Genomic DNA, 17,863 nt, shown 5'->3' with positions numbered 1-17,863 from the left:
TATTTTTCTCTTATAATAAATTAGCTGTTTCAACTTTTCAGTCGACTTATAAGCTAAAACGAACGGGTCTAAATCATCTTTTCTCGTCGCATGGGAGAGCACGAGAACTGAGGAGACCCCAACTGTGTGGTCTCTTCTTGCATTTGCCGCTGATCAAGTTAGTTATTTTTCCTGTTTGTGTTACTAGCGATGGATCTTTGCCGTGTGTTTCCCCGTCGTCTATCCTTATCGGGTGAAGTACCCATCCACACGTCTCTATTCTAGTCGGAGTCCACCATGGCAGGCACTAGGAATCTCCAGTCTCCTCAAGGGCGTCCACAGTGTGAGAAGAATCTTTCAACACTTTGGCCGTGTTTAGTTGGGGAATTTGGGAGGTGCCAAATTACTGTTACAGCACTGTAGCACACTGTAGCGTTTCGTTTGTATTTGTGAATTATTGTCCAAATATTGACTAATTAGGCTCAAAAGATTCGTCTCGCAAAGTACAACAAAACTGTGCAATTAGTTTTTAATTTCATCTACATTTAGTACTCCATGCATGTACCGCAAGTTTGATGTGATGGGGAATCTTCTTTTTGCATAGTGTCAAAGTTGGAAGTTGGGAGTAACTAAACATGGCCTTTGAGGAGAGAAAAGAGTGATGGGCACGCAAATTTACCGGCCTGCGCTGCACTGGTCCTATTCCAAAGTAGCAGTCCAGCTACCTGATAAAGTGATAATTGCTTGTAGGGTGTCTAAAATGCTAATCCACGTTAGGATCGTTACGACTTCCTAAAATTTCTAAATTTCTGTCACATAAAACATTTAGATACTAATTAGGAGTATTAAATATAAATTGATTATAAAATTAATTGCACATGGAGGCTAATTTGCGAGACAAATCTATTAAGCCTAATTAGTTCATAATTTGACAATGCAGTGCTACAGTAAACATGTACTAATGATGAATTATTTAGGCTTAATAGATTCACCTTAGGAATTAGCCTCCATCTATGTAATTAGTTTTATAATTAACTTATGTTTAGTCCTCCTAACTAGCTTCCGAATATTTGATGTGACATGAATTTTAATCCACCGCCTTTTACTACTTGCCATCCATGTAAAATTGTAAGCCATTTTTTAGATCGATGGTCTTAACCAAACTTGCGTGCGCGGATCTGGAATAAATAATAATGGCTGCGAAGGGTCTGCCACGTCTGGAACGGACCCGGAAACGCTTATACAGGCAAAAATGAAGTTTGATAACCCTACTAAACTTTAGCAGCTAAAATTTAGCATCTTTTAGCTGCTAAACTGCCAAACACCCTTGCTAAAAGTTGCTAAAGTTTAGCACTTTAGCAAATTTTTTGGTTGCTAAAATTTGCTAAAAAGTGGGCTGAACAACTTATACCCCTCATTTATTGCTTGTCTCCCCCTCCTGCGCACCTTCTCTCTCCCCCATCCCCATCCGCACCCGCACCAGACGCAGCCCCATCCCCAGCCACCTCCGCACGCATCCGCCGCCACCGCTCTACGCATCGCCGCCGTCGACTCCTCCAGGCCATCCCTGCCGCTGGTACGAGGGGGAGGCAGGAGCGAAGCGGTCGAGGGAGGCGGGGGCGGGCGCATCGGCCGGGCGGAGGCAAAGGGCACCGGTGCGTGCAGATGCGGGCGGCGACAGTCGGCAGGCGAGGGCGCGGGGGGAGAGGACCTGCCGCGGCGCTGGGCACGCGCCGGCTCGGCCGCCAGCCCCCATGCAGCCCCTCGCCCGGCCATGGCGGAGGCCTAGCGCGGGTCCACCGGTGCCGCCGGCGCGCATGTCGGCGGGGCGACTGGCTTGCCGTGGATGCCACTGAAACGCATCCGCCGCCACTGGCTCCTCTAGGCCATCCCCGTCACCGGCTCCTACCCAATCTGCCGCACCCCCCCTTGCGCCATCCGCTTTCCCCGCCGCCGTTCTTCTCGAATCCATCCCCATCGCCGATGGCACGATGGTCCGGGCTCCGCCACCGGATCCATCTCCGTCACTGCCGGATCCACCATCCCCGCCGCCGCAATCCCCGGACGAGCGCGTCGCGGTTCGGCGCGTCGGCGCGCCAGGCGAGCTCGAAGCAAGCGGCGGTGAGGGCCACGAGCGGCGGGTCGTGCGAGGGCCAGGAGCGCGAGTGGAGAAGGACGGCGGGGGCGCTCGGCGTTGGGCTGTAGCGGCGGTCGCCAGGGACCGGCGGCTGGCACACTGCTACTGCTAGGGGCGCCGCAGCGAGTCGTCCAGCAGGAGGGAGGAGGGAGGAGGGAGGAGAGAGAGGAGGGAGGAGAGCAGGAGGGAGGAGGGAGGAGGGAGGAGAGAGAGAGTAAAGGAAGGGTACCATTAATAAGGGTAGATAGATCTTTTTACAGCTCATTAAATGTTGTTTAGCAAGGGTATCCAAACAGTTTTTGCTAAAGTTTAGCAACTAAACTTTAGCAAATTTTAGTTGCTAAACTTTAGCAAATTTTAGTTGCTAAACTTTAGCAAGGACATCCAAACAGGTCCTAAGAAGAGCTGCTTTTTCCGCAGGTCCTAAGAAGAGCTGCTTTTTCCGCAGCAATGCCAGCGAAAAGGAGAAAGAAGTGAAGGAGTGGACGATATCCACTTCGCTTATTAGACCTGACCCAATTAGGCTGAAAGGTTTATAGCGGACAGCTCCATCTGGCAGAAAGGTGCATAGCTGATCGCCGATTGGACGATCAATATCTCAAATCCGATTGGACCATCAAGCAGGCCTAAAACTCTAAAAGAGCTGCCATGAAAAGTGTTTATCAAAGCATTGTGTGGATTGTATACGTAGGATATATAGAGTCGTCTGGCAAATAGGATTAAAGGGACGTTACCTTTTGATATGTGATAACAATTCATTCTGAAATGAAAATAAAAACCGTAACCCAAGCAATGTTCAAGATCGAGTGCAGAATTTATGTGATAGTAGTACACTCTGCATACCTTTGCAGCAATGCGAGGCAAAAGTCATGATAAAAGCGTGAGCGTTCAGACAACATTAATTGAAAGGGAAAACTAAGAGCCACCAGGTTCCATCACATTCGCGTATGCGCCATGCGCCAGCTAGATGTTTGCAACGCCAACGACGTAGGCGTTCCAAGCGTCTCCTTGATTGAAACGCTGCGATTCTTCGTACTTCACATCTCGGTTGGCATTGTATTCCTTGGCGTTTCCATTTGACTGGGTGTTTGGCATCTCCCTGATCCAAACGTGGATGGACTTGAATCCTGCTTCCTCCAAGCAGTCCTTGATCTCTGGTATCGACCATCTGCCAAAGAGCAACAAGAATTGCAAATCTGACTGCAGTGTTCTACTACTTAAAGAAAATTAGTAACTATCTTGCGATTGCTGTGCATAATGTACAGAGATAAAGGTAACATGGTGTGAAGCTTTGATGGTACTTTCAGAAGTGTACTGTTGACGATAATTGAAAAAAGCCCCAAAGGTCACATTCTTCTTTATGAAAAGGTACAAAGATATGGCCTAGGAAGAAAGCTTACTGTCACAGAAACAACTAAGCAAATGGTTGGCAAGAGAAATTACAGGTAGACGCTACAGGCCAACCTCATGGCATGGATAAAATGCTGTTAAACTGTCACCTAGAGTTTCAATATTAGTGAATTAGTGAAGTACTTGAAAGAGTTACACACTTGAAGCCTCCGTAACATTTCACCAAGGGAAAGGGAGTAATAAGCAACAATTCTGAAGTGAAGTGTTGCCAAGTAATGTATAAGCAACTTACAGGCGCCAATGGTATGTGAAAGCATGCCGCAGCATTTGCTTCTTTCCAGCTTGAAAGTGGAGACTGATCCTTGTTTGGCGACTTATGATATCAAACTCTTCTTGATCCCAGAAATACTGTATGCAAAGGTTGTACAAAAAGGGGAGAAAAATTCTCAAAACTGCAATTTATGTCGACTTGCATAGTGCAAGGGCACAGATCATATGATTCGCAAGCTTGATGGATGATAATTCTCAAAGCGTAATGGAGATAATATAACCTTTATGTATTACCAATTATCCAAGCTTCAAAACAACTGAAAATATTAAAGAAAGAAAGCTTGGTCCCAACAAATATATCAAATTCAGCCCATAAACGGTAACTCTTTATGAACTGCAAATTTTAAATGTCTTAAATTTAGCTAACCACATGTCCATGTAGAATCGAATGAAACATAACATACAGCTGCAGAAAAATGACTGGGCACGTCGATAGAAAGTCATTTTGCTCAAATAGGAATATATTACACCGGAACATTTTTCTTTGTTGCATATTACTGGTAGTTCCACCAATATATCCGTTGGCATGTTGTAAATTCTTACAAACACTGATCTTTATCAAATGAATATCCAACCCATAGCAAAATATAAATATACGCTGATCTTAGCCTCTTGTTTTGTTTCAGATTAATTCAAAAGAATTGGATCTTCATGCTTTGTTAATTGCTATTCAGTGTTAACCATTAACTGAACATCGCTCACCGTGAAGCTGGGGAATTTCCGTTGGAGACGTAGCTTGCGTTCAGATGATGTGCCACCATATACATCCATTACAAATATGCCACCTCTTTTCGAGAGAGAGCTGAATGCATGCCTGAAATACAAAACCAAGTCCTTTCGACTATGCAGGCAACAGCAGCTGTAGTTGAATGCACAGATAATATCCCTTCCAGGCAAAGCTGCCTCTGACATGGTTGAATTGGCTAAGCACTTCGAATTAGCAAGACCTGGCTGCTCGCAACTGTTACTTCCTGAAGAGCCATTCTCGCTGCTTACATCAAGGCCTTGCACAAGATCACTGAACTTTTGCTTGACAAGACGGGCTTCCTTGGGTTGTAGAACATTTCCATGGAAAAGCAACATCCTTGAATAGCCATCAGCTCCTATCTTGCTTAGGTTGTTTTCAAGGCACCACTCAAGTGACTCAAGGTCCAAATCTAAGCCGATTGCTGTCCTTCTTGCATCAGTACGGATCCACTCGGTACTGCCAAGAGAACAACCACAAATCAAGAGAAATACATGTATTCCACACTAAACCTAACCCATTTCTGAGACCTGGTGTTGACTACCACATGACGAGCGTGCAGTCTCTGAGACCTGGTGTGCATTGCAGTTTAAATATGCAATTATCTAGCAGCTTATTGGCCTCCCTCCTGGGTGTACTAAAAAACTGCTGAAGAAACCATCTCTCTCTACTCTTGAGCACATTTTTTAAACTGACGACAGGAAATCTGACCAGCTTGTATTGATAGATAAGATGGTACTCTGGAGCACATTTGACCCCAAAAAAAATCCTCTGACAGTTAGGGCCTGTCTGGAACACAGGATCGAAAACACGGAAAAGGAAAAAAATAGAATGGAGTAAAAACGAAAAACTACAGAATTTTAAAATGTAGGAAATAAAGAAGCATGATGTTTGGATCAAAGGAAAACCTAGTACTAGGACTTTGTTCATTGGAGCAATCATTTGTTACTGGAAACAGCAATAGAGCCAAAGATTCTTTCCTTTAGCTTTCACTGGATGCTTTTTTCCTATGAGACGTGAAGGAGACAAACCCTTTCCTAGTGAACGGAAATGCTAAATCCTTTGATCCAAACAGCAAATTTGCAAAACTTTTCATAGGAATTGAAAACTGTACTTTTCCTTTGGTTTTCCTTCAATCCGAACAGGACCTAGTGTGATAGCTTATAAAAACTTGTGCACAAGAATGCAAATATCCGGACACTGTTGCTTGTTAAAGAGACTGTAAAACAGAGCACGTAGCACACAAGGCGTTTGTGAAAACGACAGAAAGGACGTTTATACAAAGGCTATCATGATTAGTGCTTTCACCTGAGGAGGGCCGTGCCACAGAAATCCTCCTGCAGGTGGAGAGGGACGCGCCCGCCAACGTACATCAGGAAGAACTTTTGCAGGTAGCTGATGTCCCCCTTTGGAGACTAAACACAAACACATTGCACGCATTGGCATATAGTCGAACAAGTTATGAGCTTAGAGGCTTTCACGGATCCAAGTAATGCCCGAAGCTAACCGATTTACCTGCACGGAGAGCTGGTACAGGTGAAACTTGGAGGGCATGGACCCTGCTGGCCACTGGTCCTGCTCGCCAGCTTCCCCATTTTCCTCTCGTTCGTCCTCCGCTGTTGCTTCGTTGGTGTCGTCGTCGTCGTCAGTGGAGTCATTATGGTGGGGCGGTAAGGCGTCGTAGGCTGATGAAGGCAAGTCGTCGTCGAAGTGCGACGCGCGGCGGCCGCGGCCCTGCCGGTGCGATTCCCTGGGCTTCTTCCCGCTTTTGCCCATCGATGTTCTGTCTGAACTCTGGAGACAGGCGGCCGCGGCCCGCGGTTCTTCTTCAGCAAATAAATTTTGCAAATAGATCCTCGTACTTATCCGTATTTCTGTATCCTTATTGACACACGTATACAAGGACAGCTCTCCGCCCTCGTACGGCCAGGCAATTCACCGAACAGCAATGGACGCGCCTCCGCCCTCGCAACCGGAGGCCGCGGCGGCGGCGCCGCCCTCCTCGACCTCAGCTTCTGCTCCCTCTCCGGCGCCACCACCTACCCCACCGACTTCCGCCGCCTCTGCAGCACCCTCTTCCGACTCCACCATCACCACCCCTACCCCGAACCCAGGTACCGCAGCAAACCCCGCTCAAACCCTAGAGGCCCCTGGCCCCAGCCCCGCTGCTGCGCGGCCGCGAATGAGGCCTCCTTACACCCACCTGGCCTCGCCCATCACGATGTCCTCGGCCTCCTCTGCTGCCACAGCTGCTGCCTCCTCCTCGGCTTCCGTTCCGTCCTCTTCTTCCTCGGCACCCGCTGTGCCAAGGGGAGGGGTTGTTATTGGGGTGCCTGCGCCGCGTCCCGCACAGACGCCCGCTGGTTACACCGGGTTCGTGCCGCCGCCTTCCCTTGCCCACCAGTTTGGATCGATGCATCGCGGCCCAGACCAGCCCCCACCGCCATCTTCACAGGTTTGCATTCCCAGTCGATTTCATTCTTATGCTACTGTTTATGCACAGATTGTTGAAATGTAGTTTCGCTCTAGGAAAACCATGGCTAGTAAGTGTTAGGCTATTAGCTTCGGTGGTTTCCTCTCACTAGTACCCATGACTTGTGGGGATTAGATAAGAGTTGCTTAGTGCTGCAAAGCTAGTTATGAGAAAATATTGGAACTGAAGTTTGCAGTTTACAGCTTATCAAGCATTCCCTCGGAGTTAAGCTTCAAATTATGGAATGGTACATGTCTTTTGCAATGTTTGTCCTACAGACGGGTGCTTATTTCTTGTCACTTGCCACTCCTGAAACTATCGAACTCGATTCATAATGTGGGGTATAGGAGTGAGAACACTCAATCGCTTATTTCCTGACCCACCTGCTGTGTTCACTCGTGTTGTTGCGTCCTTCCATCAACACATGGAATTGTCTAATTCAGTACGCATTTCTGTATAGAATGGCTATCACTGCATGTGTTCAGTGTTTGGAAGATTATTTTGTACCATAGTTAGTTAAGCCATGTAAAAGCGTTATAATTTGTCCTGCTTGCGTTATAATTTGTCCTGCCTGCAATATCTGGTGCTTTTCCATTGTCAGTAGATTGCATCCTTTGCCTGTGCTTTTGACTTTACTGAAGATTTCTTATTATTGATGACCTCCAGTTTAGGCAGCCTTCCCCTGGAATTCAAAATATTGGGATGGTTGGATCCCTTAGCACATCCCAGATGCGACCAGGAATAATATCTGGTCCGCAGCAGCCAAGACCTGGCCTTCCATCATCAACAACTCCAATTCCATCTGGAAGCCAAATGCCCGGATCACAAGTAAGAAACCTTTCCAGTTTAAAAGCAATGGATAATGTACTTCTAGGTAATTCATCATTCTGTTAAAGTTATATGAGATACACCATCACATATCTAAATTCTAGTCATAAAAGTTACATTTTTCAGTATCCAAGTTAATGTAGGCATAAATTGCATATTCAATTTATTTGTCATGGGATGCCATTGAAGTTCACTTCAAATTTGGATTTATCAGTTATCAATCTACAAATGTGTCACCTGACTCTGGTTTGTTGCAATTGTTTTTCGTCTAATTGTATCAGCTAAGTGGTACTAGCACCTTAGTTCCTTTTGGTTAAGTTCTATTCTGTCATCCAATGTACAAGGGAATGCTCTCATTATTCATCCCAATTCATGTCACAATCTCTGCTTGATAAAACTATTTTCCTGCAGAGAACCCCCTCCCATGCTTTAATGAGGCCGATGTCTGTGAGTTCTCCTTCTCCTTCCCCTGCTTTACAGCAAACTCCACAAAATTCATCAACATTTAGGCCGCAACAAAGGCCACAAGTTCCACAACCAAGACCACAACAATCTTCACCTGTGACTCCACATCAACAGAACATAATTTCAGCACAGCAGCAGCAACTACCACACAATCAGCTTTTGCAGCAGCAGCAGCAAAAGCAACAGCAGCAAAGTTCCTCGCAACAAACTCAACAGAATACAACACCCAAAAATCAGCAACAGCATTCTCAGCAGCAAGCTGCTCGTACTCCAGTGACAATGGCACAGAAGCCTGATTCGCCTGCTATAGCAAAAGCTACTGTTTTGCAATCTGCGGATACAGCTGCAACTGATGCAGATGGTAGTGAAACTGGCACTCGACTACTCAACAAGAGAAGCATACATGAATTAGTTGCACAGGTATGTTTCTTTTTCTTCAATGTTGTTTGAAAAGGACATGGTCCTGCATTTTTCCTCTTCTTTTCTCTTTAATCTCAACCATGTGATCATTTGCACCTAGGTTCATGTAGTAAGGTCCAGTGGGTCTCTTTGGTTTCTCTCAATTTACTTTGCAAATCCATGTTTTGCTAGGTCTGTACAGTGCCTGTGGAAGTCATGGCAATTATGTAACAGGGTCCACTAGGTCTCTCTGGTTTTCCTCAATTCATCTTGAAAGTCCATCTTTTGCTAGCTCTGTTGTGGAAGTTATGGCAGCCAACACTTTGGTAGTTCAATTATCCTTCTATAAAACTCATAAGTAGAGCCAACAGGCATGTTTCTTTGGTAATGTGGAGATGACAATTCAAATTTATATGGTTACAGGAGCAAACTTAAAGGATACTTTATCGCAGCATATCCTGCTTCATCATCTTATAGGACAAAGTAGAATTCATTTTACCGTAACTGGCTGTGATTTCACTTCATAATTCACATTATATTCGTGTGCTTCTGATGACCTGCACTAAATTTTTGCCTCAATGATACTTGAACATATGTGGAAGTACAGTGGTTAGTAAATAGTAGTTAATGTTGCGAATAGTGAACAATAGACATTTGTTGGGTTGATTTTACACCATTCAATACTTGACAGATTGATCCTAACGAAAAGCTGGATCCTGAAGTTGAAGATGTTCTTATGGACATCGCAGAAGATTTTGTTGAGTCTGTAAGTTATTCAATGCTCTGCTTTAGGAATTTTTTCCCTAAACAAAGCTTACTTTTGGAAATGTATTTTCTTTTAAACAAGAAGAATAATAAACAAAGATTTCTTTTGGAAGTGTATTATATTTTCAACAAGATGAAGAAACCAACAAAGCCTTTCAATCTCAAGCAAGTTGGGGGTACATCTATTTTTGGTTGAAACTATAAGTGCTCACTCACATTTTTCTAAATTCTGTTATCTTATGCATTCAGCATCCTAAGGGTGCTTGCATTGATTTCCAGATATTTGTCTTTCTTGGCCTATGTATTCATATTTATTTTGATGCCCAGCTTCCTTGGTATTATCAACTTTGTTTTGTTTTATCTTTTAGTGACTAAATATCTCTGTGTAGTTTTCCTTGAAATGCCAAAACTCCTCAGTCATTCCAGGGCTTAAGGCTCCTTAATCTTCATTTTGCTTTCAATGTTTTTGTTCTCTTGCTCATAAGTATTGTTATTGTAGATAGGAGATCGTACCATTAGATGATTGGCAGATGAAAAATGCTGAAAGTTTTAATCGTGTATCATTATATCTGCATGCCATGATGTCAATTATAACTTGGGTCCCTTTCCGGTGCTACTTTAAGTTTCGTATGCTGATGATTGTTTTAAGCAGGTCGCTACATTTGCTTGTTCTTTAGCAAAGCATAGGAAGTCAAACACCCTAGAAGCAAAAGATGTACTCCTCCATGCAGGTGATTCCATTTTGTTTTATCTTGTAGACTATATGTGATGCTACCCTTTTAGGCAACCTTTAAAATGCTGTTCTGTTATAGCTTAGTGTTCTCCATTGCAGAGAGAAGCTGGAATATCACCTTGCCAGGCTTCAGCGGGGATGAAATCAAACTATACAAGAAACAGGTAGTTCATATTGTACATAGTTATTTCTCCTTAGTGCTTTGCTTTCAAATTTCTTCCTGTAGTTATTTTCTTCTTTGTTCATCTTGTACTAACCTCCTTTAACTTGATGATTTGCAGCACATAAATGATATTCACAGGGAGAGGCTTGCTCTGGTACCCACCTTTTTTAAGTTTTCAGCAACTATCCATCTAATTTCATCCATGATTGGGCGCATGTAGCCACACATCTTCCATCTTATGTTGAAACTTAGGATCATATTCTAGAAATTATTGTTGTTATTGGAAACAGTCAATTATAACTATTGGATTGGCAAAATTCCTGTTAGAGAGGTTAATATAATAGCATAGCAGGCTTATTCGCCTGGGCCTTAGGCCCGGTGCTGCACTTGGCCCTTGGCCGTGCGCACCAGTAGATGAGGATAGGCACAGGGACATCCTACGGTGGTGATACTTCTATAAACCTACTTAGGTCTTCTCTGTGCCTGTATATATGTGCTTGTACCCTACAGCCATCAATAAATCTACTATTGTTATCTCGCTTGCAATTCCAACCCTATCGAATGTTGTTTAAAAAATAACCCTTGTGCCTGAACATTCATCTGACTGTTGAATCTGCTATACTTTGCGTTGGTCGCTTTGTTTCCATTTTGTGCTGATGTATTACTCTTTTCCTTCTTGTAAATCATCAGATCAAGAAGTCAATGGCGACTGACACAAAAAACTCTGCCGCCCAAGCTGCAACGAACCAGAAAAATCAGACTCCGAAACCACCTGCCCCTGCTTCCCCATGAAAGATGTCTGCAAGCCCTGCAAACCTTTCGTGTTTGGACAGTGCGTCTGTTGTACTATGAACCGTTGGTGGCAGTATTGCTACTGTAGTAGATGTGTTGCAATGGTTACATGTACAGATGATTTATCGCGGGTGCCTCGTTAGTGTGAGCGGGTGTTCCTCGTTAGTGTGAGCGGGTGTTCGGATTTAAGCTACTTCGTGTCACGTCGAATCTTCGAAGGTTAATTAGGAGAACTAAATATGAGTTAATTATAAAACTAATTATATGGATGGAGGCTGACCTGCGAGATGAACTTATTAGTTTAATGAATTCATGATTAGCACATTACTGTAGCATCACATTGTCAAATTACGGACTAATTAGGCTTAATAGATTCGTCTCGCAAATTAGCCTTCATCTGTGCAATTGGTTTTGTAATTAGTCTATATTTAATACTTCTAATTAGTCTATATTTAATACTTCTAATTAGACTAGAGCACCAAACACCCCTTAATACAAGCATTGTATGGTACTTCCAGAGCCTCAAAATTTTGGTTAGCTGTCAATGCCCGCCGTCCAATACAGTTTTCGTGTTGAGAAATTATGAATTTTTTATATTCGTCAAGGATCTCATGCCCATATCGGTTAGGAATTTCTGTGTTTTTTGTTTGGCAGAAGTACCTGAAGGAGCAGCGTTCAGGGGCGTACACTGCTTGCTTCTGTCTGTCAATACAGCAACCAATCGAATCTATCGTCATCGTTACCTGAGACAGTTCCTGTTTCGCAAGGTGAGCCGATTGCTCCCATCCATGGGCCAAGAACTGGTAAATCTCTTATTTTGTGATCCTGACATTTCTGTGATCCCAAAGTCACCGGCATAGACTATAGGCACACCCAATAAATAACTGGAGCAGCTGGGTCACACAGCCCACTAGCAAGTGACATTTCACTGATACAGACATGAAGTGGTGATACTCGGCCTGACGCTCTCGAGCGACCATCCTCATTGTAGCTTTTGAGTTAGTGGCAGAGCGCCAGTCATTTCGTTCTGGGAGTACGTGGCGCGGGCGCAGCAACACCAACCTGCGGCGCTGAACAATGGACGTCTCAGCGAAACCTCGGCAGGCAGCAACTCAAACCCTCCTCGAGGTCGTCCCCGCCGGCTCCGGCCCGTCCAGCTCCTTGCGGCCCCGCGACGGTCGCGAGAATTGGACTGTTCCGCGGTACACACCGAGCCATCCATAACCTCTCACCAACACGGGCCAGCCAGACTGCCAGAGCGAGGCCACCGCACCCGCCACCCGGCGCCCACACAGCGCGAGCAAGGCCGCAACTGGAGCCGCAGCCTGCAGGAGGCTTCTTATTCCCACCGCGCCCACGCCTGGGAGAGGAGGCCCCCGTTCCGGTGCAACGCGCCTCTCACGGCCGTACTGCGTGGGGTGGTTGCTACTGGTGTGTGGTGTCCCCGTCCCGGCGCCTCACGATTAGAATCATCCGGCCAGGGTAGCGTCGTAGCGAGACACCGCGGTCAGGCGGTGCAAAAGCGCCGCGGCTCCACGTGTGGTAGTGCGCGCCCCCTCGCTCGTTACCCTTGCTTCCTGCCGTTGTTGTCGAGTGGACGGTGGTCCGTGCGATGGTCCCTGCTCCCTGGACTAGCTGCTGCCGTGCTGCGTAGCTTCTCCTTTCGGCAGCGAAGAAGAAGAAGAAGAAATAGGGAGATGGTTACTCGTAGCTCAGCCGTCGTCTGTCGGAGCATCGTTCGATCATGGAATCGCATTCACAGGGGCGCGACAGGGGTCAGGGGCCGTGTCGCCTTCAGAGATTGGAAGGAGAGGGGATCGGTTACGAGACTGTTCTCAGCTCGGTCGGCTGGACACACGAACGGTCGAATCGGACCAACGCTCCTGCGGATTCGTGTCAGATGTCCGATGGCGATTCCCTTCAATCACCGCAATCAGCAGTATCGTCTTGTCTATCGGACGGCACCTCATGAAACTTTAGAGACCCCACCATAGATGTCTTAGCAAGGAATCATGTGACATGCTGTTGGCAGAATTTTGAATCGACAGGGTCATATCCTACACCGAACATGGAACATAGGACGTGCTGATGCTTCCTGATCGCCTGACCCCCATTGTCTGTTGTATACGCAGCATCGACCGTGAGCCCGTGACGCAAAATTGTAGGACCTAGATAGCTACCTCAGAGTCTGCCCGAAAGTGTCGTGTGTTCCGTACGCAAATTGATCTCGCTTTAGAAGCTAGGTTAACTGCATTCGCATGCAATTTGCAATAGCCTTTGCTCCCTTTCCACAGGTAATCCACGAGCCCGGCCGTGGTTTTGCAACTTCTTTTCCGCTACTAGTGATCACTGGTCAGGCACTGTGTAAATTTTCAAGGCGCACTTGGGCGTTTGGCAATCAAGTTGAGAACCAACTCGCAGGTGCTTTTTCCAAATCTTTTGCCTGCCCGTGTCCCTCGCAGTGGCAACACGATGAACAGCTTCATTAAGAGGTGAGAAAAAAAGCATTTGCAGATGGCCCCAGCCCGCTTTGATTGCGCATAATAAGCGGGTCTTTAGGCGGATCGTCTGTACTGTCAGCCACACGATGCGGGGAATCCAGGCATCCAGCAGGCTCGCCCCGGGCACCCTGCCTGCCGCCGGGCGCCGGCACGTGGCCGGCCGGCGATCCCAACATGCACGTCGCCGTCCAGTCCTTGTGGCCTGGTCGCCGGATCCTAATCGAGCGGGCCATTCGTGGGACGCCTGTGGGCAATTTCATTAGCTACCAATTCCATTGCACACCAGAGTGACCCGTTCTCAAACCGGCGGTTAGTACCGGACAAAACCGGCCGGCGCTGCGCTCAACTGCCATGGAAAACAAGGCGGTTGATGAATGACGAGCCCGCCCCCTGTTTCTGTGATGATTGGTGGTGGGTTCGTGTCGTCTCCGCCGCGTCCTTCAATCACGGATTCACGGCTACTAGCTCCTCCTCTCCTGCTCTCCGTGCGCGCCCATGCGCCATGTCAAGACGAGAGGAACACGCGCGCGGTGAGCTCATGTGCAGGAACAGTGTCGCGCATGGCGCCAGAAGGGTGTGTTCCGGTCTCACGGGTCACGAGGCGGATCGACCCGGCAGATACTGCAGCTGCCATTTCTTTATCGAGCTTCATGCCGGGGCGCTGTGCCGGGTACGGAAACGGCTCGGCGGCGCTTTTCAGCAATGAAACCGGGCGACGCGGGAATAGTTGCGCACTTGTCCTACGCTGCTCGCCGCTAGGGGTCTCAGTGTCTCACCCACCCACCACCGGCACCACGTACCTCAGACCCGTTTGAATCCCCGGAAATTATATAATCTGGCTAAAAATAATCACTCATGGACCCAAACAAATTGGATTCTATATAGATTATAAGAATCTACCCATTTAGATTCTAATAATCCTACTATCTCCTAAGATTATAGGTTGGGTAATGACAATTATACCCCTATTTCAATCTTATTCTCTATCCAAACTAGGAGCATTATGGGTAGTTCAGCTTTTCAACCAACCTCTATCCAGATCATGATCTTAGAATCCAAACAAACTAAATTATTACTATTTAGAATCCGAATTCTTATAATCACTGTTTATTGTCCGGATTTTCATAATCCTTAAGATCCAAACGGGAACTCACTGCTCAAACGGGAACTCACTGCTTCCTGGGTAGCCCCCAGCCAACTAACACAGTGACAAGGACCCTACCATGTGGCGGAATGCACGGCAGTTTTGCGCCCCCCCCCCCCCCCCCCCCCCCCCCCCCCCCCCCCCAATCCGTTTGCCTCGAGGGCATGAAGTCATCACCCTTGGCGAACGTCTCCCATCGATTAGATTTCCAACCTCCGTCCATTGGGTCGCCATCGGCCGCTCTTTTCTTGCTCTGCTACTAATGCGCCCGTCATGGCGCTCTTTTCCCTTTCGTTCTCTCCGTGCTCGATTCCATACCTGCTTTACTGCAGCGTTTGTCTTCTAGTGTCACGCCTGCTGGTTGCTGATTAAACTATGACGTGATTTTGTCCTTGCTTATACTGTATATATGCCAGTTATAATAAGCAGGCGTCCTGTTATTTTCAAAGTGGTACTATCTTTCAGGGTAGTATGCTGGAATAATTGTCGTGTCATGATACTGAAAAGAGTCACTCATCCACTGCACAGTTCAGGACCGGCCATGAACTAACACGGCGGCTACAAAACAGCAACTGTTTTGGTTTTGGATGTTCGATCAGATTATGAACGGAGTTTCTTTAAAAACGGAAGCAGAGTTTCACAGCATGCAGAAAAGACTACACGTAAAGAAGCAGTTTTCTGACGTAGAGAATTAGTTTTCTGATCCTCCAAGGACCGTACGATAGAAAGCTCTTTCTTTTTTTTCGAAAGGGGGACTGTATTAAAAGAGCGTACAGTACAACCCTGCGTTTTTTCCAGGAAACACTCCGGTACATCAAATAAAAACACACACCCCGCGATGCCTCCTTCATCGTCTTCGACACCGGCGATTCCAGTGAAGCACCGGAGGCCGGCCAAGTCCGCCTTCCGTGGTGCTAAGGGACTCCATGACATTGGAAACGCTGCAGCAGCCCACACCTTGAAGCATCCATGGCACATCAATCTTGATAACCACCCATCAGTAGTCCCACCAAAAGGAGTAGAAGCAGAAGAAATCTGCCGCCGGTGGGCAACGAGCTGCCGGCTGAAAAAGCAATCCACGGCCATCGATGAGGACATGTCGCTCTTTTGTTCTTTTTTTTTCTTCACTGCAAGGGAGAAACAGATCATGTCACAGCCAAAGAAAGGAGCACGCGCATTAGGTCGGACCCGCCAGAGCAGATCCAGCCAACGTCGGCGCCTCCAAAGAAGAACCTTATTTGCCGATGAAGTGGCTCCCACCATCCGCCACTCCCGACCAACCTATCTACATCGAGGACTGCTAGTAAGCAAACCCTAACTTCGCCGCTAACCCATAACGGCGAGCAACCTAGCCTATATACATCCGCACGATGATTCCACGATCCATCTCTCTCCCCGATGCTGAACCGGCCGTCGGAGAGGAAGGGGATCAACGGAATCGCCGCCGGAAGCGGACGTCACCCAGAAGTCGTCCTTTTCCATTTTCCGGCCCTCTGCCTGTAGCTGAGGGTAAGAACGAGCCGAAGCTACGTAACTTGGTTCTCGAACTGTGATAGAAAGCTCTTTCTTAGCTCAGGCTTGCATTATTTTGCTTACGCCGATACTGACATCAGATCAACAAGGATTAGAAAGAAACCTAACCAGCAGATAAAATCCAGGCAACTGTCAAGTGTTACTTCAAATCAACAAAGAAAACAATCAGGAGAGGTAATCATGAGCTCACGACGCTAACTGATGTGGCACGGATTCTGCGGATCTAAGCGCGGCTCTCACATCTCGCTGAAGAGCACGACAGTAATAAGGCCGGTTGTTGGGGTCACTAATGGCGTAGGCCTCGCCACGAAAGGGACCCGGCCGGAATCATTCGCCGCATGGAAAGATCGGGCGCGAGGCAGGAAGACAACGCGCAAGCTGGACAAGGACGCTCGATCATTCCGGCCGCATGCTAGATAGCTCCGCGGCGCCAGAGACGGAAGCCGGGGACAGCGACGTCGCGAGAGACGGAAGAGGAGTCCAGATTCTAGATGGCGCGTGTGAGACACAATCATGGCGCGTGTCTGCCTGTCCACTGGTCCCTCCCGCCGCGCGCGAGTGGCAACGTGCCGACGTCGACGTGTGTATTGTTCTTCGGCTCCGGCCCGTTGCGCTGACTAATCTACGGGCTACAGCTATCTGGATACAGTGGCTGCAGTGGGCCTCTTTCAGACTGTCGAGTGTCGTCGAGTTATACGCATCTGGATCGTAGCTTCTGTCGTCTCGTGTCTCGTCCGCCTCTTCGGCTCTTTCCATCACGTGTTTGCAATCCGACCGGCGCGCGCGCGAGCTCTTCACAGCTCACACGTGTGCAGCCCTCCGCTCTTCGTCTCCGGCCACCGCTCAAGTGAAGGCTACCACGACATCTTTCATTGTGCCTATATGAATTGATCACTAGCTAGTTTATTTTCTACCACGTGCCGCCGCTTTTCTCGTCCGGCAAGGCCCCTAGCGGCCAGTTTTTGGCCATTTCGGCGTCTCGGCGTGCCACGCCCGCGGCGCGCACCCATGTCGCGGTGTGGCTACTCGACCTAGCAGCCTGTAGGGTCCTGTTTGGTAGAGTTTCGGCTTCTCGTAAAACAGCTTCGACTTCGGGTTTTTTTGGTGGAGTGGCTTTTTTAGTGAAGCTGAAGCCGTTTTGCAAAACGTTTGGTAAAACGGCTTCTTAATGGTAATATATGTAATTTTATGATCACTTAATGCTTGGAGAGAGAAGAGAAGCCGGTGAAGCCACTTTTCTCGGCTTCTCCTCTCTAGTGTAAGTCATTTTGCGGCTTCTCCCCAGCTTTGGTGGTGAAGCTGTTTTGAAATTGACCCTTTGGTAGGACTTCACCAAAAACTAGTGGAGAAGCACTTTGAGAAACCCTGCCAAACGGGACTTACGAGTGGCGTATCTGGCCGAATCGCCGTGCCTATACGAGCTCACATTGCGGCGCCGGCACCGTAGCCATCAGCCAGACTCGACCTCGGTTCCGTACCCTGCACAGCAGGGCACCTCGCGCGACGGCAACCCTCTGTCGTCGCCT

The 17,863-nt window shown here is 47.4% G+C and overlaps 2 protein-coding genes across 2 annotated transcripts; one reads left to right on the top strand and one right to left on the bottom strand.

Annotated features, from left to right (window-relative positions):
* Positions 1 to 2,835: 2,835 nt before the first annotated feature.
* Positions 2,836 to 6,384, bottom strand: LOC117857136 (uncharacterized). The gene is made up of 5 exons (XM_034739638.2): positions 6,057 to 6,384; positions 5,850 to 5,956; positions 4,499 to 5,000; positions 3,759 to 3,874; positions 2,836 to 3,284 (listed from the first exon to the last, which is right to left on the bottom strand). Exons 1-5 carry the CDS (start codon positions 6,315 to 6,317, stop codon positions 3,080 to 3,082), a joined length of 1,191 nt encoding a protein of 396 aa, XP_034595529.1. The 5' UTR covers positions 6,318 to 6,384; the 3' UTR covers positions 2,836 to 3,079.
* A 65-nt stretch (positions 6,385 to 6,449) lies between these two features.
* LOC117857135 (transcription initiation factor TFIID subunit 12) lies at positions 6,450 to 11,670 on the top strand. The gene is made up of 8 exons (XM_034739637.2): positions 6,450 to 6,996; positions 7,681 to 7,842; positions 8,254 to 8,727; positions 9,398 to 9,472; positions 10,124 to 10,202; positions 10,304 to 10,368; positions 10,486 to 10,521; positions 11,058 to 11,670. Exons 1-8 carry the CDS (start codon positions 6,490 to 6,492, stop codon positions 11,157 to 11,159), a joined length of 1,500 nt encoding a protein of 499 aa, XP_034595528.1. The 5' UTR covers positions 6,450 to 6,489; the 3' UTR covers positions 11,160 to 11,670.
* Positions 11,671 to 17,863: the final 6,193 nt, after the last annotated feature.

The sequence above is a fragment of the Setaria viridis genome, chromosome 5, assembly GCF_005286985.2.
Source record: "Setaria viridis chromosome 5, Setaria_viridis_v4.0, whole genome shotgun sequence".
Taxonomy (NCBI): Eukaryota; Viridiplantae; Streptophyta; class Magnoliopsida; order Poales; family Poaceae; genus Setaria; species Setaria viridis.
Note: the sequence above shows the minus strand (reverse complement) of the source record. Positions and strands in the feature narration are given on the sequence as shown.